General features: G+C 39.1%; 2 protein-coding genes across 2 annotated transcripts in view; both read right to left on the minus strand.

Moving 5' to 3' along the window:
- Positions 1-1,784, minus strand: part of LOC133423749 (B-cell receptor CD22-like) — a 44,481-nt gene extending 42,697 nt beyond the window's left edge. Inside the window, exons 1-4 of the mRNA XM_061714060.1 lie at positions 1,733-1,784; positions 1,231-1,578; positions 607-912; positions 164-424 (exon numbers count right to left, since the gene is read on the minus strand). Of these exons, the coding sequence (XP_061570044.1) occupies positions 164-424; positions 607-912; positions 1,231-1,578; positions 1,733-1,784 (967 nt within the window). The remainder of the gene's footprint in view (positions 1-163; positions 425-606; positions 913-1,230; positions 1,579-1,732) is intronic.
- Positions 1,785-7,639: 5,855 nt separating this feature from the next.
- LOC133423751 (B-cell receptor CD22-like) lies at positions 7,640-25,173 on the minus strand. The gene is made up of 6 exons (XM_061714061.1): positions 25,146-25,173; positions 24,015-24,350; positions 23,375-23,680; positions 23,040-23,300; positions 8,049-8,354; positions 7,640-7,974 (listed from the first exon to the last, which is right to left on the minus strand). Exons 1-6 carry the CDS (start codon positions 25,171-25,173, stop codon positions 7,640-7,642), a joined length of 1,572 nt encoding a protein of 523 aa, XP_061570045.1.

Genomic DNA, 25,173 nt, shown 5'->3' on the forward strand with positions numbered 1-25,173 from the left:
AAGCGGCGGACGATGGATGGATGGATGGATATCAGATCCACCAGAAATACCTTAATAATAAAGAGAAAAGTATTAAAAACAATCAAAACCCAGCTGGAAAACATTGCAGACGCTAATTTTAAAATCATCAAATACATTAGATCATAAATAGTTAACAAGTTACCTCTGATATTGAGAAAAATGTTATTGGATGTCTGATTTCCCACATCATTCAAGGCCACACAGTAATAAACTCCTCCATCTGTTACATTCAGGCTGTAAAAGTCTCCTACAGCTACTTCCAGGTCTCCATGTTCTCTTTTCTTGAACCAGGTGAAGCTGCTGACGGGAGGATTGGCTCTGCTGGAGCAGGTCAGGTTCACCCAGCTACCTGCTGACACCAAACCTGCTGGACTGATGGATGCTGAGGTGTTCTTAGGAGCATCTGAGGAACATGTGACACATTCACTTTACTGATTAGAAACAGCTCAACTCTGGTGTGTTAACAGGATCACTTACATGACACACTGAGAGTCTTTACTGTGTTTATATTTAATGGGCCCCGGGCCACTCTGTACTGAAAAAATTGGGCCCCAAGGTCAGAAAGGTTAAGAACCCCTGACTTACATGACACACTGAGAGTCTTTACTGTCTGTGATGTCTTAAAACGTTTTCCTCCATCCACAGGATATCTGGCAGAACATCTGATGGTGTATCCATCATGTGTGTCTGACAGAGTGATGATCTTCTGGATTTTAGTTGTCAAGGTTCCATCTTTGTTTTTCTTTGTTTGTGTGTGAGAGTCTTGTTGGAGATTCCAGGTGAGTTCAGGAGGGGAGTGTGGACAGGGAGTGACAGCTGAGCAGGTTATAGTGACACGCTCATTCTCCTTCAGATCACCTGAGATGGTCATGGTGGGGATCCAAGGATAATCTGTGTTTTCAGATAAGACACATATGTTAGAACATAAAATACTATGAGGTTTGTTTAATTGTCACTTATTACTTTAAAAGGAGATACAAACAAAATCCCAATTTTGAGCAACAATTTATTGTGTCCACATTACAGCCCATCATGAGCATTTTTTAGAAAACAAAACAAAAAGACAAAAGCAAGCCTCTTGGGTTTTTAAAGGTAAATGTCAGAATATATATTTTTTACTGAAAAGCTTATCACTATGAGAGGGTAACAAAAAAATGATAAATAAATGTTGTTCGTGAAACACTGATACTGATGATAATACACGCTTACCTTTGACCTTAATTTGAAGACCATCACATTTAGCTGTAGCCTTGAATGGATCATTCTTAATCCTGAACAAGTACCTGTTGGTTTTGGTCACATTAGAAAACAGAGAGGTGCAGTTGTTCTCACTCAGGTTTCCAATAATTGTGGTAGGATAGATGTTATCTTGTGTAGCATCAGCATGTTTTTCCATCCACAGTCCAAATATCTGTCTATTTTTGTTAAAGTCAGCATCTCCTCCATCCACAGCGGTATAGTTACATGGGACTTGTAAACAAGATCCTTCCAGTGTTTCCATCGTCTCTGGTGCAGTGATATGGAGGTGTACTTGTTCAGAACAAGTAGCCAAAGCACCTGTACAATTATAACATCAACACAAAAACATAATTCAACCAACAGTAGCCCAATTATATAATAATATTCACTTCCATTTAGAATAATTACTTTATGTTTCCAAATTCAACTTATGAATAATCTTTTCCTCAAAAGAAATGACCAAACAACTCACCAGGAAGAAAGAAGACACTCAGTGTCATTACGTTCACAATCAAACCTGCCATCGAACCGTCAACTGGATTTACAAACACAAAATCACAAAATCATTAGATAATCATGTTTACGCTCCATCTCAGCTGCGGAGAATGATTCAGCTTTAAAATCTAGTCATTATTTGAAGAAAGATAAGAAACAGAAATTAAAGCTTCCATGTGCAAAACATCAGAGGAGGTTTGCTGCTGAATAAAACCCCAATAGATATTAAAATGTATTTACATGTGTACTTCTACACACGTAAAAACAAGTAACCAGCTCTGTTAACAAGGCACTAAGTAAACGCTAGACATCTCGTCTCTTACCAGACAGACCCACAGGTGAATACAAGTATCAAGTGGTGGATGTGAAATAAGAAATGGTCCTGTTCAGAAACTTTTATTGCACCACAAGATAGTACTTCCTCATTTATCTGGTTTTACTTCAAACTTAGTAATCCTCCCATGATTCACAACTACAGAACAGCTGCAGCTGGATTTAAAATGTAAATGAATCCCAGTTAGCAGTCAAATTTAGCACTTATATTCTGTAGACAATCTTTGCCACTCGACTCAATTCATTAGGACTGGAGGCTGATTTGTACCCCACAAGCATAGAGATGTGTTCTTGTTTTTGGGGCTGCGAGAACAAAATGACGTTATGTTGTTATCGAAGCCCTGCTTTGTGTGTTCTCGCTGCTTGTTCTTCACACGATCACCTGAGCAGAACGTTTTACATATGTGTGCGAGAACTGCTGTGGGATTTGTCAGAAATGTAAAGTGGGCATGCTAATGCGATGAAGCAGATGCCATCCCTGCTTTTCTGCAAATGCAGAAATTTGAACTGCAACTCTTTTTCCATCTCCACAGCTATCATGATTGTGGCAGGGTGGAGGAGCAGCCACTCAGCAGATGGGGCACAGGTGTGCCCACTCAGCCTCCCCAGAGCAGATGCACACCAGCAAGGGGGCTGCTGGGAGGAAGCTGCTGAAGCTGAAAGCACGTGTGTCTTGGGTGAAAGAAGAGAATAAAGAGTTCCTGCACTAAACCCTGTGTCCTCTGTCCTGTCGGTCGACCCCCGTAGCACTAGCCTTGCTACAATGATTAACACATAACAACAAATCTTCATTTTTTCTCCACTTCAAACATGCTCTTCTTCTCCTCCTTCTTCATCAACTCAAAATATAACATATCTGTCATTTCCATATCTGTCCACTGTTTTGTTGTCTTGGTTGTGGGACATGTGCAGACTTGCCAGTTCTGCTTATAAGTGAGTTTGGGCTTGTTATTTTTAAATTGCAGAAGGTCATGTATTGCTGGTTTTCTAACCAAAGTTTTCTAACCAAAAACAGAACTGAGGTAATTGTCTTTGGAACCAAAGTCACCACAGAGCTTCAATGTATACACCTCAAGACCACCAACCAGGCCTGAAATCTGGGTGTAGTGATGGACTCAGACCTATTTTAAAAAAAAAACATTAAGGCAATAGCTGTCCGCCTACTGTCACCATAAGAACATATAATAAAAAAAAAAAAACAAGTCCATGCATTCAACTTTAGTAGCTTGATTATTATTGTAACAGCATCTTTACAGATCTACCTTAAAAGTCAGTCAGACAACTGATTGTAGGAGATAGACAATCTCCTACAGCGCTAAGCGCACTCTGCCGACCCCTCTCTTTTTATTTCCTTCAGGTGGTCCCTAGTTACAATATGAGTTACAGCTCTAAACAAGAGGGAACACACAGCTACAATTCTTCACGTTTACTTAACTCATTATCTTCAACTTGATTTATATTGCTCCTCCTTGGCCTTGAAACAGCACGGTATATCTTCAACCGGGGGAGCAGTTCTTGTTTTGCACAGATAGCTCTCTGATGACTTCATCCACAGTCCTGCTATCTGTCTTATGCTTCCAGGAATACAATTTTGCACAAATGAGTTGTACACACACACCAAATAATGTTATTATCTAAAGGCAATTGGAGAAAATATGAGATTACTTTATGTACAATTATTCCTGTCCGTCAGAGGATAGACTTTAGTTCTGATGCTGGTTTATAAAGCTCTGAATGGTCCAGGACCAGAATACATCAGTCACCTCCTGACCCAGTATGAACCAGTATGTATTCAACTTCTATGCTGCACATGTCTGGAACAAACTCCCAGAAAGTCTCAGATCAGCTGAAACACTCAGTTTATTTAAGTTCAGGTTGAAAACTCACCTGTTCTCGGCTGCATTTGAATAAAGCTCCAGCCTGCACTGGTACTTTTAAACTTGAGTTTTATAACTTTTTCATATTTTAACTACTGTTTTAATTCATTGTTACTTTATTATTACTTTCTTTATGTTTGTTTTTTATTTTAAATCATTATTTTTATTTTTTTACTACGTGATGATGTTTGAATGTCTCTGTAAATCATTTTAAATCCACTTGTTGAATTCTTCTCTACAAATAAACCTTGCATTTTTTTACTTGCAAAGTTTTATTACACTTTGCAAAATAGGAGATTCGACAGGAGTATCACTACAAACAAGTTCCTGTATTTTTCTTGGCATCTTCTGTAATCAGTACACATTTGCAAAACAGTAACCTGTCATTTTGCTAATAGCTTTAAGTACCGGTAATATCTTTCAGGGACAGTGTCAGAGAGTTGATCAGCTAATCCATAATGTGTTGTCCAACAGATCAAATACATAAAATCTGTGTGTCTCACAATATAACACAACAGGTGGGCCAAAAGAAGATCGTATGGAGTAAATTAAAAATCAAAATACTAACACACTTTAAAGCAAACAAACAATAAAACAATAAAACTCCCAGGTGGTTGTCAGAGTCATATAGTTGTTTTATTTTTACATAAAAAGCTAAAATATAATTTTGCAGTCATACATGATTGCAAAAATCAGTTTTACAAAGATGGTTAATCATGCATCTAAGCAACACACTACAGAAGCTGCACAACTGCGCGTTACTCTCTTAGGCCTGAATCAGTCCAGAGTTGTTTCCAGATTGAGAAAGTTTACCAGAAATCTGACTCAACTAACCACAATACTTTTACCAATTATATTTACCGGTATATGTCAGTTTGGCATCGTCAGCTGTTCCCCTTGTTATAAATAAGCTCACCATAAGTCCTGATCTTCCTCTTTTTTTTTCCCAGTTAGGGTTTTGTTTGTTAGGTAATAACTAAATCAAATAGCAACCAGCCTAAGTTGAATTTATATTACAATGGAAAATTACTCCAAACTTTCAAAGTAAGCTAAATCATGAAGTACAAAAAAAAATCCCAACTCAGTTTTTCTTCACTTGAGCGTAGAGATCTCCTGGACCATCAGCAGTCTGAGGTGACTGATTCGCTGGTTCAGACACTTTAACCTGTGAATACACCGTATCCAGCTCCTGTCTGCTCTCCTGCACCGAGTTAGAAGATGGTTCAGGTGTCTGCTTGGAGAAGTCGATGTCCCCATAATGGATGTCTTCTTCCTCTGTTTCTCTTGCAGGATTGTCAGCAGCATGAATCTGGAATCTGGAGGAGTTGATCTCTCCATAATGAATGTCTTCTCCCTCTGTTTCTGTCTTTGTTTGAGTCTGCAAAAGCACAAACATTTGCAAACAGTTGGAAGAACTTTGTCTGCTTGATTCTGCAACAGCATCAATGTTGGTAAATATTTAGAACAAGTTATCACCTCAATTTGGACAAAAAATACAAATATGAATATATGAACAAAATATATGACAGTGACTCACAAAAGTGTATAAATACACAGTAGATATGATTGTAGAATGTTCCACTATTTAGCCACAGCTGACTTCCAAGACGAGGTTTTAATTTCTACTCCTAATACAATCTCATTGCATGCACTCTGAAATCTAAATACTGCATCGGTTCTGGGCCGTAGATTCTATTATATCCAGATTTGCACAAAACCCAAATATCGAAAAAGAAAATCTGTAATAGAAATGGCTCTAATTCGAAGAAACTACCAAATATGGCCAAAATCCTTTTACGCTTTCACAAGGTGGTTTTTCGGCATTTCGGTGAACCTGTTTACCGAGAATTGTAAACACTTTCCGCTCATTTCCACATGGCAGCGATGGATGTGACGTAGCTGGTCAATCTAAAGTCATCAGATATAGGTTACAGCTGTTTTTGGCCTCATCATTTATATGATATAGTCGTGTTATAAAACTCAATCATTACTGAATTACGTAAGGGATTTAATAATCATTTGAATGATCATCCGCTGCCTTCATCATCTGACTACTTTCTCAAAACCGGTTGTTTGAAGAAGAGTATTGCAGGACGAAATATGGAGAGAGAGAGAGGGGAGTTAGTCTCATACAGACAAAAACACTGTTCAATAGAAACACTGATCCCCAAGAACCTTTTTATGTAGCTGTATTATTGACCTTGGTACTAACTCCTGCCAAAACGTAATACTATTTTGAATGTTGCAGTGGCTGCTATATTGTTAAACCTCACATAAGCCAAAACATAAAACTACAAGTGCATATTCCAACCATTGATATACAGTAGGTCATATTTGGGGCTTCCTGGTAAAACCTGGATGAAATTAAACATTTAGTTAATAATATGTGTTGTGTTAAACTGACAGGTTGATATTTTAATACTCGGGCTGCTTTGCTATACCAGTCTGTCCACACACCGGTATATTGTCAACATCTGTCCAACACAAGAATATTGGCAAAACTGTGCCAGTGAAGAGCATTTTATTAATCCACATTAAATGCTGATGAGAGAACTTTTGTTTGAATCAGTTTATCAATGTTTTTGTTTGGTTTTGCTGTAAATAATGTGATTGTCACTTTTTATTTTTTCTGGTTAAATGCCTTTGATGTCTGAGGTTTATGTTCTCAAATTCATACGGAATATGTAGTAGTTCCAAAGATGAACTGGAAGACAGTCCAGTAGTTAGTCTAGTTTATGACAGTAAATTTAATATCTTGGGATTGTGTACTATTGGTTTGTACAAAATAAGACATTTGAGGATGTCTTCTTGGGCTTCGGGGAACAGAAGTCAACATTTTTCAAAATATTTCACAATTTTTTAGACTAAAAGCCAAACAGATATTATTTATTTTTATTTACTTTTTGTATCAGTAGCAGCTAAATATCAGCCACAATTTACTATAGTAATTTGGCATGGAAATAATTTACAAACAACATAATACAGCTATGTTGTTGAGTCCTATTGTGACTGTTGCATTGAACCTTTTGATTATTGGAGAAGAGAAGCACTGGACGTGTTTGTTTTAATGGTGTTTACATTTGAATTGGATACAGAATAAAGAGCTCTTGGTGATTACTTGCGCATATCTACATGCATGGATTCATAGTTGTGTCCGGCACCTGCTCAACTGTGAGCATATGTGTACAGTGAATGAGTAGCCTGAGTGAGTGCATGACTTTTTGTCCCAGTCTGGCCCTGGCTTCCATTATTGAAAATTTAGAGTTTTGCTTTTCTTTTGCGAAAAACTGTAATGGAAAGAGGACTTGTAATACAGAAACCTACATTACAGTTTGGTATGATTACACACCTGGAGCTGTTGCACGGTTGGATTTTTCTCCTTTGTCTGCCTCAACCAGATCAAAGTACTGTAAGATAAATCATCAATGAAAAATTAGGAGAAGCCCAATTTGTCTCAGAACAAACTGATTGGAGAATGAACATCTGTTCAAGATATTGGCTTTATCTTCCTGCTAGTTGATTTTATGATACTCACCAAACACATACAACAAAGAAGATGAACCCAATAATTACTCCAATAATCTTCCAGTGAAGAGAGTCATCAGATCCAAAAGTTATACCTTAATTAAAAAAAAAAAAAAAAAAAAAAAATAGGTAGGAAAAACAATGAAGATTCAGCTGGAAAACATTGAAGACGCTACCTTTAAAATCATCAAATGAATTAGATCATAAATAGTTAACAAGTTACCTCTGATATTGAGAAAAATGTTATTGGATGTCTGACTCCCCACACTATTCAAGGCCACACAGTAATATTCTCCTCCATCTGTTACATTCAGGATGTAAAAGTCTCCTTCAGCTACTTCCAGGTCTCCATGTTCACTTTTCTTGAACCAGGTGAAGCTGCTGACGGGAGGATTGGCTCTGCTGGAGCAGGTCAGGTTCACCCAGCTACCTGCTGACACCAAACCTGCTGGACTGATGGATGCTGAGGTGTTCTTAGGAGCATCTGAGGAACATGTGACACATTCACTTTACTGATTAGAAACAGCTCAACTCTGGTGTGTTAACAGGATCACTTACATGACACATTGAGAGTCTTTACTGTCCATGATGTCTTGAAATATTTTCCTCCCTTCACAGGATATCTGGCAAAACATCTGATGGTGTATCCATCATGTGTGTCTGACAGAGTGAAGATCTTCTTAATTTTAGTTCTCAGGGTTCCATCTTTGTTTTTCTCTGTTTGTGTGTGAGAGTCTTGTTGGAGATTCCAGGTGAGTTCAGGAGGGGAGTGTGGACAGGGAGTGACAGCTGAGCAGGTTATAGTGACACGCTCATTCTCCTTCAGATCACCTGGGATGGTCATGGTGGGGATCCAAGGATAATCTGTGTTTTCAGATCCAACACATATTTTACATGATAAAACATGATGCAAGTAATTTACTTACTCAATATCATTGTATGGAGAAAAACACAACAACATAGTTTCAGATGAAAATAAACCATCTCCCATTAGTAGCTGAACCACTGATGCTGCTGAAAATCCTGCAGTGGAGTTTAATCAGGATGTTGAGTTATAATATCCACTGATTTAACTTTGGTTTTTGTCAATAAGAATGCTGAACTTCAAATAAACAAACTTTCTTACCTTTAACTGTTATTTGAAGACCATCACAATCAGCTGTTGCCACGAATCGATCATTCTCAATCCTGAAGAAATACTCTTGACTTTGGGCCAGATTAGAGAACACAGAGGTGCAGTTGAGTTCAGTCAGGTTTCCAGTAATCTTGACCGAGGCACTGTCTAGGTTCGTCCAGATTCCAACTATCTCTTTGGTTTTGTCAAAGTTAGCATTTCCTCCATCCACAGCTCTATAGTTACATGGGACTTGTAAACAAGATCCTTCCAGGGCTTCTATCTTCTCTGGTGCAGCGATGTGGAGGTATGCTGGTTTAGAACAAGCAGCCAAGGCATCTGTACAATTATAACATCAACACAAAAACACAATTCATTAAGATGGATAAAATATTTTAACTCAATTCAACATTGTTCTAATACATTAATACACTAATACAGACATATTAATTTGTTTTATATTTAAATCAAACAAGTAGTAAACTGTGTTAATTCACATAATATGCTAAATAGTTTGTGGAAATGTGTTGATAACTTCAGTGTATTTATGGGATTAAAATACAGATATGGAAAAGATCAAATATTTATTTTATGCAGTGCTTGTAAAAATGCTCATCTGCTGAGGTTCTTCACTCTTTACCACAATCTCCGTTGCTCTGGATCTTAAGAACCTAAAATGAACGTGTGGAGCGGCATGAGGAGCATCACTGGCTACAAACCGTCTGGCAGCCAGACAATTGGAGGTGGTATTGAACCACCAGGACAAAGCAGCAGGTCCTGACGGTGTCTGCCTGCAGTCCTGCAGCACGTCTTCAACCTGAGCCTGAGTCTGGAAAGGGTCTCTGTGTGTGGAAGATATCCTGTCTGGTACCAGTACTGAAGAAAGCACGTCCCAGCAGCTCCAACGACTACACACCAGTGGCACTGATGTGTCATGTGATGAAGTCACTGGAGAAGCTGGTCCTGGTACTTCTTCAGCCCCTGGTCAGCTCATTGCAGGACCCTCTTCAGTTTGCCTACCAGCCGAGACTAGGGCCCTGTCCCAATACCCCCCCCTACCCCTACTTTTCAGCCCTACCCCTAAATTTTGCGCGTTCCTGTGAGGGTAGTGGTGTCCCAATTCATCTTTTCATCTAGGGGGAGTGCACATAACGAGGGCTAGGGGGCATCAATCTAGCGAGGGTTTTCGGATGCTCACTAGCTGACCGAGGGCTAGAAAAATTTCCCAGAATGCTTTTCGTCGTCATTTGCGGACTGAATCAAAAAAAAAAAAAACATGACAGACATTTCTTATTTTTTAGTGAATAAAATCAATATTTTGAGTTAGTTTCTGCATAAAAATGCGTTTTGATAACATTTCTAGCGAGAAATATATATTTTACTTTTATAATATTCACTCAGTGAATGTAAGGATAAGGATAAGGATAAGGATAATCTTTATTGTCTCTCTTGAGAGAAATTTGTCTTGGACAAAAACTAGAGACTCCAGGCACCACATATATAACAAAACATCTAAAATCACAATAAACAAAAACACATCGTCATATCCCCCCCTTTGCATGCCCCCTCGCAATGTCCTGAAAAAACACCTCTACACAAAAAATACCTTGCTACAGCAACATTATTGCACTTCCCTCTACACATATAGCAGCATAATCATTATTGCACATCCCTCTATTCATACAGCAGCACACGTACATGTAATGTACATAATCACTCGTTTGCCCGTTGTTGCAAAGTCTTTTTCAAACCTCGCCAGAATAAAGGCTGATTTATGGTTCCGCTTTACATCAACGCAGAGCCTACGGCGTAGGTTACGCGGCGACGCACGCCGTACGCCGTACCCTACGCCGTACCCTACGCCGTAGGCTCTGCGTCGATTTAACGAGGAACAATAAATCAGGTCCCAAGCCGGCAGGCGGTTCTCATCCCGAAATTTTCGGAGCAAATTTCTTAACAGGCGTAGCTACAACTGTTAGATTTCATCTATTAAACCAACATTTATCTTCCTAAATGATTTATTTCAGACAGCGGTAATTCTCCACAGAGCTGCAGGTTTCTCCCCGGGACGGCGATCACGTCTGTACGTGAGCTGCTGCTGCGCCCCGGACCGGCGGCTCTTATCATCCCCGAAAACGGTTACTTTTACGCCTGAAAAAATATTAAAACTTAATAAAGTGGCATATTAACAGCGCTACAGCGGAAATTAAAACAGCTTTTGGCTCTCGGCTTCCTGATATGGTGTGACATATGTGCAAACGTAACTACACAGTCGCTTACATACCCGAACGTAAACCACGCAGTGACGTAGCAAGCAAAATTTAGGGGTGGTGCTGAAAATTAGGGGTAGTGGGTGTATTGGGACTGGGCCCTGGGAAGATTACAAGGGCCCTAAAATTTGTGGTTTGATTTTTAGGGCTAGTGGTAGTGAGGGAGGGCTAGTGGTAGAAAGTAGGGGGTGTATTGGGATTGGCCCTTTGTCCACCATGCCTGCGCCCACCTGGACAGACTGGGTAGCACTGTGAGAATCATGTTCATGAACTTTTCAAGTGAGTTCAACTCCATCCGGCCTGCTCTGTTTGGTAGTAAGCTGTCGACAATGCAGGACCGTCCCCTGGTTTCCTGGATTATGGACTACCTGACAGGTCGACCACAGTATGTCAGACTGCAGGATTGTGTGTCTGTCACTGTGGCCAGAAGCACAGGGAACTGTTCTGTCCCCCTTTCTGTTTACCCTGTACACCTCAGACTTTCAATTCTGTTCCGAGTCCTGCCACTTGCAGAAGTTTGTGGACGACTCTGAAATTGTTGGCTGTGTCGGTGAGGGGAAGGATGAGGAGTACAGTGGTAAGCAACCAACCATCTGCACCTATACTCCACCAAGAAAAAGGAGCTGGTGGTGGATTTCCGCAGAACCAACTCCCCACAACTCCCCATAACCAACTCCATCAATGGTGTAATGGGGGATGTTGTCCAGGATTACAAAAACCTTGGAGTTTACCTGGATAACAAACTGAACTGGGCTAAGAACACTGGGGCTGTGTACAAGAAGGGCCAGAGTCGTCTCTAATCCTGAGGAGGCTCCGGTCACTTTACCACTGTTCGTTTTTGTCTCCCTATTCCTTATTTAGTGTGTACTTATTTTTATTTACTTACTATTTTCCTTACTTCCCCACCTTGTACTGCAACCGTTGCACAGCAATTTCCCTCGGGATAAATAAAGCATCTTGAATCTTGAATCTTGAAACCCCCTCCTTGAACCCCTACAGCCCACCTCACCACAGTCTTACAGCTCCCATACATGTCCTGTACCACGCTAACATACTACTACTTCAGACTTCCTGAGAGCCCTGCCATATGCTTTGTCGAAGTCCAAAAAGATACAATGCAGCTCCCTCTGACCTTCTCCACACTTCTCTGTCAACACCCTCAAAGCAAATATTGCATCTGCAGTAGTCGTTCTTTGGCACGAAAGCATACTGCTCTTCACAAATGTTCACTTCTGTCTTTAGTCTGGCTTCCACAACTGTTCCACATGATTGCTTTATGGGAAACTGCATTGTATGACTTTCTCTGTAGTTGCCACAACTTTGCATGTCTCCCTTGTTCGTAAAAAATTGCACCAGCGCACTTCTCCTCTATTCTTCAGGCATCCGCACACTCTCTAAGATCTCAGCACCATCTCAACACTTCTTAACCTTCACAGGTATATCATCAGGACCAACTACCTTTTCAGTCTTTGTCCTCGCCGATGTCTTCCTCGTGGGCCCTGCTAATCTTTGTTACGTCCTGGTCCACAACGGTCAACTCTCCGAACTCTCTAGTGTTTCCTGTCGTAGTCTCGACCTTCAAAGTTCCTACTTTCAGCCCCAGTCTCTTGCTTTTCCTCTCTTCTATCTGCTCACAGATATGCCTTCTTCCTTTTCCTTTTTCAACCAGTTTCGATCGGCACCCTGCCGGTCCACAGCGCTGAAAGTGGTCATTGTTGACTTCGGGCCTCAACAACTTTGGTATGGGGGTTCATGTGTCTTTGATTTGCATGTTAAACTTGGTATAGGTTGTTACGTTGGATGCTCTTCCTGTCATAAACCTCTGCGTTTATCCGAGCTTGGGACCGGCAAAAAGAGGTTTTTGGCCCCCTAAGCTGCATTAGTAAGGTGGTAAGTAATGTGTTACATAAATGCAAAACACATGTTCAAGTGTATCAATACTTCTTCAAAATGTCACAATTCCCTGCTAAAAAAGAAACTAAAAAAAACGGGATGTCTGTTTAAACTTCCCGAAGATAGATTTCATAATTACCTAGAAAAAGCCTACTAAACAGTTTCATACGAGAAGCTGAAAAGTAAATAGATCATAATATTTACTTCCATTTATAAGAATTACTTTGTTTCAAAGACCATCTTATAAATCATCTTATAAATCATCTCTCCCACAAAAATGACATAAAAAAAAAACAACTCACCAGGAAGACAGAAAAAACCCAGTGTCACCACGTTCACAAACAGACCTGCCATCAAACCGTCACCTGGATTTACAAATACATAAGATATAGTAATTATTTTTCCTTAAATCTACTTCAGATTAATTATGTAGTAGTACTTCAATCTACGGCATTATACAATTTTAATATCTAATGTAAATTATTACATTTACCAAGTCCATGTAGTTGATAACGTTTAATAAAGACACATTTCTACTAAATCAAACCCGCTAAAGAAATATTAATTTGTATAATTCATAAAAAGGAACAATATTACACAATTTAACTATCTGAGCTAAATGTCATTAAAAAAAAATAAAACATTAAATCTCTTACCAAACAGAGCAACATGTGAGTACAAGCAGGAATGGAGGATGTGAAATAAATGACAGGTTTAGAAATGTTTAATGCAAAGCAACAAAGCACAACTTCCTCATGTAAATAGCAATATTTAAAACATCCCGTAATTCAAGACTACAGAGCAGGTCGAGCTGGAGGTACAGGTCTTTTTAAAAAAAAAAAGGTTTTGGTTACTCTTTGAATTACACTTTTTTTAACTTTTATGCAAAGGAGCTTTGCCAAGGTCACATACATGAGAAGAGGAAACTGTTCTGCTCATAAAACTGATGTTTGATCACGACCACCATTGTTGTAAACATATATTTAGGGCCAGAGCACTACAGTGCGAAGGCCCTATTGTATCTGTAGGAATTGTTCTGGTTCTCGTTTTTCTCTGTTTCATATTTTTTATTGATGCAAAAGTAACAAAGGCACTTCCATATGCCAGGGCACATTAGTGACAGCAATGAACATGGTTGTATTTTTAAGAACAAATAATGATAACACAAAACAAGACTAGATAAGCAATACAATAAAATAGACATAGTCTGAAATAATTAACTGGGCACATAAACATCAGGATAGACAAAAATAAATAAAAATCTTTAAAAAAAAACCCAAGTAAAAAATAAATAAATAAAACGGGAGTGAGGGGGGGGGGGGGGTGGTACGTTGTCGCAAAAAAGTCCATGAACGGTTGCTATTTATTGTAGAATTTGTTCAAGTTTCCCCTTCTCTTCTAATTTTCTCTACTTTTAAAAATGACATAACCTCGTTAATCAACTGTGTACTGGAAGGAACTGTCGTGGATTTTGTGGGTTAAGAAGGAGGTGGGGTATATATATACATATATATATATATATATATATATATATATATATATATATATGTATGTATGAAGTTGGAATAGACATCTTTAACCTCCAAGAGGATTAAAAATAAGAGAGAATAAACATTTCAACTTTATGGGCAACAATGTTCACAAAGAACCACTGACGATTAGTTACAATGGAAGTGTAAAAATATTTTAAAAAGTAAACAAAAACTCTGCCATTGTCTGAATATTTTGGACCATACTGTACTGAAATTAAACCTGGACTGACCTTCATGACTTGTAGAGTTTTGTCCCACCAGAGGTGTCCCTTCACATGGTCTTGTCTCTTGTGTGGGGAGGATTTGCTGCCTCCATTTGGTCAAAAGTGGTATAATTATCTGGGCGTACTCAAGCTTCTTCCCATAGACCAAAAATGCATGGATGTTTGGTAAATTGGAGAATCTAAAACATTTACACATTTAGTTAACTTTTGTAAATTTCATTTTGTCAACCTAATGTGGTTTCACCGGTGCTGTGGGGAGTTCCTTGAACTGGATGGAACACTCAAATCATGAGGGAGTCATATTATAATTTGTGCATAAGTTCTTTTGCTTTTGTGACTTGCTTATTTTGTTTATGCTATGTTTAGATCATTTAAGTTTATTCTTAAACTTACTGTTCAGTTTTTTGTTAAATGTGAGTAAATGTTCCCCTTCCTAGTTTGACAGTCTGGTCTGATCAGCCAGTATTTAAGTCCTTTGTTTGTTGTGTGGTAGGTCAGTTTATTTTGGTTTGAACAGTTAGTTTGATGTTTGTTATGTTAAATCAGTTTTGGTTCGAATTCATTTTCTTTATTTTTACCTCTTTTAAGGGCCCTATGACAATTGAATTTTGTTATTATGGGGAATAAAACCCATTTTTATTTGCAACTACTGTGTCCTCATGTTTGACCGGCTCGTCCCTCACACCAGGAGAAACAAAAAAATTGTCTCCTCAGCCTAACTTTACCTGTGTCCGCTGAGGTGGACGCTGTCTCTGGGATCCAAATATGTCCTCTTCTTTTCTTTTTTTTCTTTGATGGCTCATCTCCACCTTCTTGAAGCATCCTCTTCTCCACCTTCCACCGGCCGTCCTGCTCTGAGGTGTAACAGATCGGAACCAGCTCAGACACTCTTGTCATCTTCTTTTATATTTTCTTGTCAGGACTGGTCTTTCATGTTCTTCTCATGGTCCTGCCATCTTTGTGAAAAACTGTATTTTGTTGGTTTGTATGTTTGCTGTTTTTCTGCAAATGACAACAACAAAGCAGTAATAAAGAAAGGAGTTCCAGATCAAAGACGAACTGAAAACACAAACTGACCCAATAACTGTACATACAGAGAGTAATCAGTGGAAACACATATTTATTACTGATGTCAAATTAATAATTCCTCCTTTTGATCCTGGAAGATAAAGGATTGTGAGTACTCTTATCACAGAAAACAGTTTTAACCAAATAAACAGAACTAAATATTTGAATACTGGTTTGTGTATTCATTTACGCAAATGGTTATGTACCCTGACTTCACTTAAATGGATAGCAAAAACAAACTGAGTCTGCCGACCAATAAGCAAAGACAAAATTACCAATGAAACATATGGGCACAACTTGAAATATGATGTGGCATAGTGACAACCCACTCACTTTGTCACCCAGCTCGTGAGCCTTCTCATTTTCTGAGCCCTTCGACGTACATACGTGCCTAATTCTCACTCTTGGATCGAGCCTGTCAGGCCTGAGATGTTTTTTACACATCGCCCAATTTCTAATTGAAACATACTGAAAAAAAATCACATTTGTATCACTATCAAACATTTCAAACCAGAAATGATTCAAGTCTCAAATGAAAGTTGTGAACAATCAGCTCACCTGAAAGAAAGAAGACACATACTGTCACCACATATACAGACAGAGCTGCTAATGACATCACGCTTTCCTCTTTCCTCTCTCAGACTGAAAACTGTGAAAGAGGAATTGTTTCTTCCAGGCATCACATGGGAAACAGAATTGGGTTTTTGTGGTGGACTTATATCTCTTTCAAAGATCATGTTTAACGGATGTTATCAACCTGGGAACGCTTCCTGTTAGTCAAAGCTTTCACCTGTTTGCATGCATCAGAGGTGTCAACAGAAAAAATAATGACATCAGTGTGAGTGACCAGAATGACTTTCTAAGAAAGGTGAAGGACATGGAGCTTTATTTTGTTGCATTTTGTAAAATTAAAAACTGTTCTCTGGGGTTTTTCTTCTCTTTAATCAGTAAAAAAGTCTGATCAGGTGAAACTAAATTTCTAGCGCTATTTGTAAATGAATTAAAAGTTTTTACAAATACTGCAGAAGATATTTTTACAAAGTTATGCAACAGTAACTTACAGAAAAGTGAATTTGATTGATATTGATTTGGTGCTTGCTTAAACTAAAACAGCCATCAACTTCACATTTTAATCTCGACAATGGTATGTTTTTAAACATAACATTGAATAACCTCTTTTTTAATCACCTCAGTGCTCCCTGCCTCACTCTATTCACCCAAATAACCCAGAACAACTTCCAGTGAACTTCAAGGTGAACTCCAAGGTCAAGAAGGTACATCAGCTTTAGATCAAACCCTCCATCGCTGTTTGAACCAAGGACTGAGGAGGAGTCCACTGTTGAATAGAAAAGCCAGACTGAAACATGTTTAAAATGCTGTCAACAATCCACGAAACCTCTAGGGGGGTGATCTTTGAACCGATGGCACGAAACTGGAACTTTGTGTCAAGTCACATCAACTCTATGTTCAAAGACACAAAAATAAAGTATTCAAAGAAAAGAGGAAACTGTAACTCTGTGTTTATTCTGGAAATGTCTGGGCCACATTTGACTCTTTCAAGCATCTATTTTCATCAGAAGCTTCATTTTTTGGATTCAGACTACGGTTGATCGAAAGCCAAAGATAAGTCAGTTGCCTAGCAGCAACAGGTGACACATACAGCCACATATGCAAAGAGCCCACTCTGCCCACAACACACAACAGCCATGAATGACTAAGAATGAAACTTTGAACTATTCTGACGTGTCCTGCCATAAACTGCCATCAGTTTAAATCTATTTCCGGGATAAAAGTGGGTTTTTCTTTCTTTCATTAAACAGTACCAACAACAGTATACATCTCTACACTCTCCCCTTTCTAATTTCAGCTTTTCTTCATCAGTAAAAGTTATCTAATAATTCTCATATTGTACACTTTGACTTGTATGTTTCCAGTTTCTTATACCTATTTATTTCTACAAAATGATGAGTGATAAGATTGAATCCAAAATAATAGTAACATCCAGACCAACTTAAGCAGCAAAACTCTCTCCTGGTCTCAACCCTTGACTCAGTCTATCTAGATGTCAACAAGGTGGTTAATATTAAGTGCATTAATCATTTATTACAAGATAACAAGCCAATGAATGAGCTGAGTTTCTTCATTTACATAGTCATTCGCTCAAATAACGTACACAATAGAGAAACAAAGACCACCGAGGAGGTTAGTGTCAGCAGTAGAATAAAAACACTGAGGGCCCGATTTACTAAGATCCTAAATAAAGAGTACTAAATTGCGTGTGCACTGAAAAAGTTTGCACGTGCTGTTGTTGGTTGTTTTGCGGATGATCAACTAAGATTACGTGCGCAATTGATAACAGGTGCAAACCTCAGTATTTAAATAAGGTGTCTTACGGTTTGCGAGCGCAAAATGAAATTTGACGAATTGGAGTTAGAGATATTAGTGGACGAGGCAAATTGTTGTGCCGTATTCAGCACCCCTGCCGTGAAAAGCACCCCCTCGTATATTCAATGATAAGTAGACCAAGAAAAAAAACAACACACTGACACTTCAATATATTTATATATACACACTCACACAAACACATACTTAGGAGTTTATATTATATATATTTACAAATATTATGGAAGACAACACAGTAAGCAGGCTATTAATTAATGACATCAATAACCATTTACCCGATTTTTGTTATCTGTGACTGTGATTGTGGGAAAGTATGACTATTGTGGAATCCATGAGCGCATTTAAACATGAATCATTAACACAAAACTGGACGCTAAACAGAACGTGACACGGAATGAGAATATCATTTTTGTCAGACGATGGGGTGCTTTTCACGGCAGGGGTGCTGAATACTGCACAACACCGGGGTATGACTGCAGAACAGGCGCACAATAAGAAACACTTTTTTCTCCATGAAAACACATGATTTATTTATTATCACAAATAAAAAAATGAAGGTGCCTCCTTTGGCAACCTTTTGCTGAATAATACTCGATTTAACATTCAAATAAAATATTTCTCCTTTTGCATGTGGAGATTAGCACCTTCCTTTCGAACGTATTAAATACAGACGCAATCACAATCCCCGCAAAAACTTTCAGGCTTGGTAAATCTCATTGCGCGTGGTAAATGGACCAATTTGCATTCTCCCCTCCCAGTATTTAGCGATTTCTGGCGGGTACGCCCCATATTGATTATTCATCAGGGCAAAAGTACTAAATGAATAGCGTGTGCTATTTTGCTCATTTGAGAGATGCAGTCCTCTTTGCACACTGTTAGTAGATCAGCTGGCACATTGGTTTGCAGGTGATGTCAAGTTTGCACACGTTTTTACACACACAAACCTTTAGTAAATCAGGCCCTGAATGGTTAATAATCAATACAGAGATACTCCTTATTGAAAACAGGATGGAGTGACAATCTCTCACCTGGTATTTACCCTTTAGGTATTCAAAGCAATGGAAAAATGTGGTTGATGAAGCTGAACATGCATTTGGGCCCCCGGTGGCTTGTGGGGCCCTACGCATTTTCGTGTTCTGCACACTGCACAACAGGAAACTGCTTTGCCATCAACGCAGGTCAAACTGTGATGAATGTAATGCTGATTAATGTAAATGGGGGAAGACATTACATTTTCTGACATTTGATTCATGTATGTCAGCACTGTTCAACTTTTTTTTTACAACAAACTGTTTCTTTCAACAATTAATTCTTTAACAGAAACTTCATAGTTTTTTTTAACATTATTATGGCAATGTTTTCAAGTTCAAATAAACAAAATGTCTTACCTTTAACCATTAAATTAATACAATGTTGCCATCTCCTCATTGTTTAAAATAATAGGATAATAATGATTAACAGACAGAGCTGCTTTTGACATCACACATATGTGAAAGAGGAAGTGATCTTTTTGTGGCATCACTGTCTGAACAATCTAAATGATTAACTTCCTTTTCATTTCCCTCAAACATGAACCTCTTTTTAACGGTTGTTGGATATTTTTAAGTTTAACTTGTAGATTATGATTGAACAGGAGAGTGTCATGGGTTTATCAGACTGATCATTCATTGTCATATCTTTGCAGATCCTGCCACGTCTTTCTGCTCTGCAGTTCACTTCCACTAATCTGTTTGGTCTCCGCCCATCTCATCACCTGGTTCCCATCAAACTCACCAGTCACTCCTTTTATATACTTGTATGGGCTGAGTCTGCTAGATCTTTGCCAGATTATCTCCTTTGTTATCCTACCTTTCCAGCGATGGTTCATCCTGTCTGTTCCTGCCTGTTTTCTTGGATCACAATCTGCCTTTTACCCGTTTGGATTTGTCTGCCTGCTCGCCTGGATTATTGACCTCTGCCTGTTTCCTGGACTTGAGTAAAGCCTTTTGGACTAATCTCTATCTCTTCGTGCTTTTGGGTCCCTCTCTGAGTCATTACAGAAAGGTTTATTAGCTTTTTAAGGTGTCCATTAAACTCTGAAAATGATGGAAAGTGTGCATTTTTTGTGGTGTACAGCACTAATGTTGAGTTATTTTTATAAACACTTTGATCTAACCAACTTCCTGTGTTTCCTGCCGGTACATAAATACAATCTATACACATTTAATAAAATGTTTTCCTTCTTTCACATTTAATGGATGACAACGTTTATTTAAGCAGGTCAGATTGTTGGTGTCAGAGTTACACAACTGTCAAGCTTCACATCCAAGTTTGACCCCAGTCAGTAATGTTTTCAATAAACTTACCTTCACGTTTTGGATCCAGTCACTGTTTTCTTGGTCTGTAGTTGCTTCTAGAGTCGTTGGTGATGAATTAGAAACCTTTTACTGATTGTGACTAATGAACAAACGTCTTCAGTGTTGAACTTTGAGTTAGATAAATAATGATATCGACTTTAGGTGTTAAATATATATGAACACTCAAAATATTGTAAAATACTGTCTACAACTCAAATACAAAACCTGGAAAGTGAAAAAATACTCAAGTTTATTATTCAGTACAGATAAGCAACCATAACGTTTTTGAACATACAAAGAAAAAATCCTCTCACGTTAATAATATAGTACAAATAAACTGTTTTCCATCATTAAACATGTAAGTTAAGAACACACTGCAGAAGCCGCACAACTGTTGGTTACCACTCTGAGGTCTGAAACAACCACCACTCTCTGTCTGTGAGTTGTTTTCAGCTTCAGAACGTTTACCAGCCTTGAAGAATCTAAAACTCAGTCATCCATAATTGTTTTATCAGTAGAAAACATTTACATCTAGATATCAGTCTGTCATCAACAACTGTTCCTCCATCTGAAAGATGATGTTAAAATAATGGTGATGTTCATCATTTTGTTCCAGGAAGTGCTTTTTTAAATGCAACTAAGAACTAATTCAAAGTGTTATCAATCATTCAGTGAAAACACAGGTATCAGTCAGCAGCCCAGTAACCACCTGTGATGCATCATTTTACTGCAGAGAAGAAAAAAATGTTAAGAAACAAACCGAAGACTAAGCAATGATGGGGCGAAAACTAAATATCACCTGCTGTTAGTCTGGTTGAAGCAGTTATGTCTTTGTGAAAGGACCAACTCAATATTCCAAGAGTAATAAACAAATGTACTGGATTGCATGTTGTATTACCATTTAACTAATATTAATTGATATGTTAATATCGATTTAAAAAAATGTGGTCTATTCCGAATTATAGGTCCAACAGGAAAAATAATTAATTGAATCAATTGAAACAGTCAAAAGAAAGAAGAAGAAAGAAACGTCAGAAATCAGTCTTTCTTCACTTGAGCGTAGAGATCTTCTGGACCACCATCAGTTCACTGGTCCAGACACTTGAACTTGTGAATACACCGTATCCAGCTCCTGTCTGCTTTCCTGCATCGAGTTAGAAGATTGTTCAGGTATCCGTTAATGGATGTTCATCTATTTTGTTTTTGATTTTTTCTAAGAAAAGCCATAACATTTTGTAAGTAGTTGAAAGTGAATTTTATCCATTCATCCATTCTTCCATCCATCTTCTCCCACTCATCCGTAACTGGGTCGCGGGTGCAGCAGTCTGAGCAGAGATGCCCAGACTCCCCTCACCCCAGACACTTCCTCCAGCTCTTCCAAGGAAAGTCTGAGACGTCCCAGCCGAGAGACATAGTCTCTCCAGCGTGTCCTGGGTCTTCCCCGGGGTCTCCTCCTGGAGGTACATGCCTGGAACTCCTCCCTAGGGAGGAGGGACATGCCTGGAACACCTCCCTAGGGAGGAGGGACATGCCTGGAACACCTCCCTAGGGAGGAGGGACATGCCTGGAACACCTCCCTAGGGAGGAGGGACATGCCTGGAACACCTCCCTAGGGAGGCATCCGGGAGGATCCGGTACAGATGCCCAAGCCACCTCAGCTGACTCCTCTCAATGTGAAGGAGCAGCGGCTCGACTCCGAGCTCCTCCCGGTTGACCGAACTCCTCACCCTATCTCTAAGGGAGCGTCCAGCCACCCTGCGGAGGAAACTCATCTCGGCCGCTTGTATCCGCGACCTTATCCAGGACCAGGGTTGCCTACCCCTGTCCTAGGGACTACAAGAAGACCGTGTACCCTGTACTGCTGTTCGGCCCGTAGGCACAAACAACAGTGAGAGACCTTTTCCCAACCACGAAGGCGCAAGGAAGCGATCCTCTCGTTCACCGGGGTGAACTCCAACACATGGCGACTGAGCTGAGGGGCTATAACCAACCGCACACCAGCACGCCGCCTCTCACCATGGGTAACTCCAGAGTAGTGGAGGGTCCAGCCCCTTTCAAGGAGCTGGGTTCATACAACAAGTCATAATATTTTACTCACTATTCAATAATACTACTGTCAGGATATACATATACGACCAAAAAAAGCCATTTAGTCTGTTTAGAAATACATTTTGATTGCAAAACATCTTTAACCACAACTGTGCTCTGAGACAATATTGTATTAGATTTGTCTTTCTTTTCTTTTCACATTTTGTAGTGACGTGCATCAATTTAAACGCGCTGCATCTGTTTCAGAGCGTAAAACATCAACCTAAATACTTGAATTCATTAAAGTTTAATATGTTCTCACCTGAAGGTGCTGCATAGTTGAATTTGTGTCCTTTGTCCTCCCCGACCAGATCACAACACTGTAAAATAAACAACCAATGAATAGAAATCAACATCTGTCTAAAACGCAGACTGATTAAATGATGAACATCATATAAAAACAGAAAGATCCTGCTACATGATTTTATTTGTGATTCTCACCAAACACATCCAACCAGGAAGATGAACCCAATGATGTATCGAAGAATCTGCCAGAGTAGAAATCCACTGGGAAGACCTCAATTATGGACAAAAATAAAACAATCAAATCCTGTTTAAAAAGAATATTTCAGGGGCTCAACGTGTAAATTATTAAAGGCACTACAAGAGTTAACTATTTACCGTCAACATTTAGATGGATATCTGGTGATGTCTGACTCCCCACACTATTCAAGGCCACACAGTAATAAACTCCTCCATCTGTTACATTCAGGCTGTAAAAGTCTCCTTCAGCTACTCTCATGTCTCCATGTTCTCTTTTCTTGAACCAGGTGAAGCTGCTGACGGGAGGATTGGCTCTGCTGGAGCAGGTCAGGTTCACCCAGCTACCTGCTGACACCAAACCTGCTGGACTGATGGATGCTGAGGTGTTCTTAGGAGCATCTGAGGAACATGTGACACATTCACTTTACTGATTAGAAACAGCTCAACTCTGGTGTGTTAACAGGATCACTTACATGACACACTGAGAGTCTTTACTGTCTGTGATGTCTTGAAATCTTTTCCTCCATTCACAGGATATCTGGCAGAACAGCTGATGGTGTATCCATCATGTGTGTCTGACAGAGTGATGATCTTCTGGATTTTAGTTTTCAAGGTTCCATCTTTGTTTTTCTTTGTTTGTGTGGGAGAGTCTTGTTGGAGATTCCAGGTGAGTTCAGGAGGGGAGTGTGGACAGGGAGTGACAGCTGAGCAGGTTATAGTGACACGCTCATTCTCCTTCAGATCACCTGAGATGGTCATGGTGGGGCTCCAAGGATAATCTGTGTTTTCAGATCAAACACATATTTTACACGATAAAACATGATGCAAGCAATTTACTTACTCAATATCTTTGTATGGAGAAAAACACAACAACATAGTTTCAGATGAAAATAAACCATCTCCCATTAGTCATCAAACATTTTGGATTAAAACATACATATATATTTGAGTCATTAGAGGCTGATGTCCAAATGTGGTATTTTTTTAAATATATATACAATCTAATAAATATGTAACAGTGGAGTTCAATCAGGATGTTTAGTTATAATATCCACTGATTTAACGGTTTATGTCAATACGAATGCTGAACTTCAAATAAACAAACTTTCTTACCTTTAACTGTTATTTGAAGACCATTACAATCAGCTGTTGCCTTGAATTCATCATTCTCAATCCTGAAGAAATACTCTTGGGGACTTTGGACCAGATTAGAGAACACAGAGGTGCAGTTGAGTTCAGTCAGGTTTCCAGTAATACTGACCAAGTCAATATTACTGTCTGGGTTCCTCCAGATTCCAACTATCTCTTTGGTTTTGTCAAAGTCAGCATTTCCTCCATCCACAGCACTATAGTTACATGGGACTTGCAAACAAGATCCTTCCAGTACTTCCATTTTCTTTGGTGTAGTAATGAGGAGGAGTACTGGATCAGAACAAGCAGCCAGATCACCTGCAAATAATGAAATTAACTCTATTATAGATCGTTTTTCTCTGATTCATTTTTTTAGGTTGTAATACAGGAAACGTTCCTTATTGGGAAACCAATTCTTTCATTGATCTGTCATGAAATGGGAGGTGAGGAGAGGACCCAAATGCCGGAGACTGAAGTACAAACTAAAGTCCTTCAATTAAACAAAATGCAACACAGATAGGAATCCAAAATCTCATAATGATTTGAAAACAAAAGCAGAAGAAAAAAAATCAAAAATAACTCAAGACAAAACAAAACATAAGAAAAACCCAAAACAGGCCATCATCCAGACGAGACACTAAAGACAACATGAAACACAAACACACCAACCAGGCAGAAGGGAAAGACTACACCACATATAAGGACAAACTCAGGGGTTGACAAGAACCACAAGTCAATGGGCAAGGAGGAAATCAAACTGGAAGTTAAGAATAAAAAAAATGTTTTCAAAACAAAAGAAGAACTAGATTAACCAAACCAGAAAACCCAAAAATGGAAGAAGAAAACTAATCCCAAACACAAAACACCCTAAAGCAGTGATTCTTAACCATAGGTTAGTGGGCCGCAAAAAAAATCTGTTTTGTACGTGTGGGCCGCGAGGGCCGCGGGACTGCATAGCAACTCCCGACCAAATGAGGAGAAGAAGACACTCAGCTAGCTGTACGTGTAATAGTAAGAGAAATGGTGTGTATTTACAGAGTAAATCCTTCATTTTGCACAGAGTACGTTTAGATCCGCCAGGATCAGGGACCGATTACTTGGGTCTGCGCCCACCAACGGGGAGCGAGCGCGGCGTGATCAT

Source organism: Cololabis saira, chromosome 22, assembly GCF_033807715.1.
Source record: "Cololabis saira isolate AMF1-May2022 chromosome 22, fColSai1.1, whole genome shotgun sequence".
Classification (NCBI taxonomy): domain Eukaryota; kingdom Metazoa; phylum Chordata; class Actinopteri; order Beloniformes; family Belonidae; genus Cololabis; species Cololabis saira.

What these genes read in the sequence shown, in the direction of transcription:
- LOC133423751 (XM_061714061.1), bottom strand. Translation starts at nt 25,173, where the DNA reads ATGATCACGCCGCGCTCGCTCCCCGTTG. An exon ending in GCCGCGCTCGCTCCCCGTTG is followed by an intron (nt 24,351 to 25,145) that starts GTGGGCGCAGAC and finishes CATTATTTGCAG; the next exon opens with GTGATCTGGCTGCTTGTTCT. An exon ending in TATCCATCTAAATGTTGACG is followed by an intron (nt 8,355 to 23,039) that starts GTAAATAGTTAA and finishes CTGAAAACACAG; the next exon opens with ATTATCCTTGGATCCCCACC.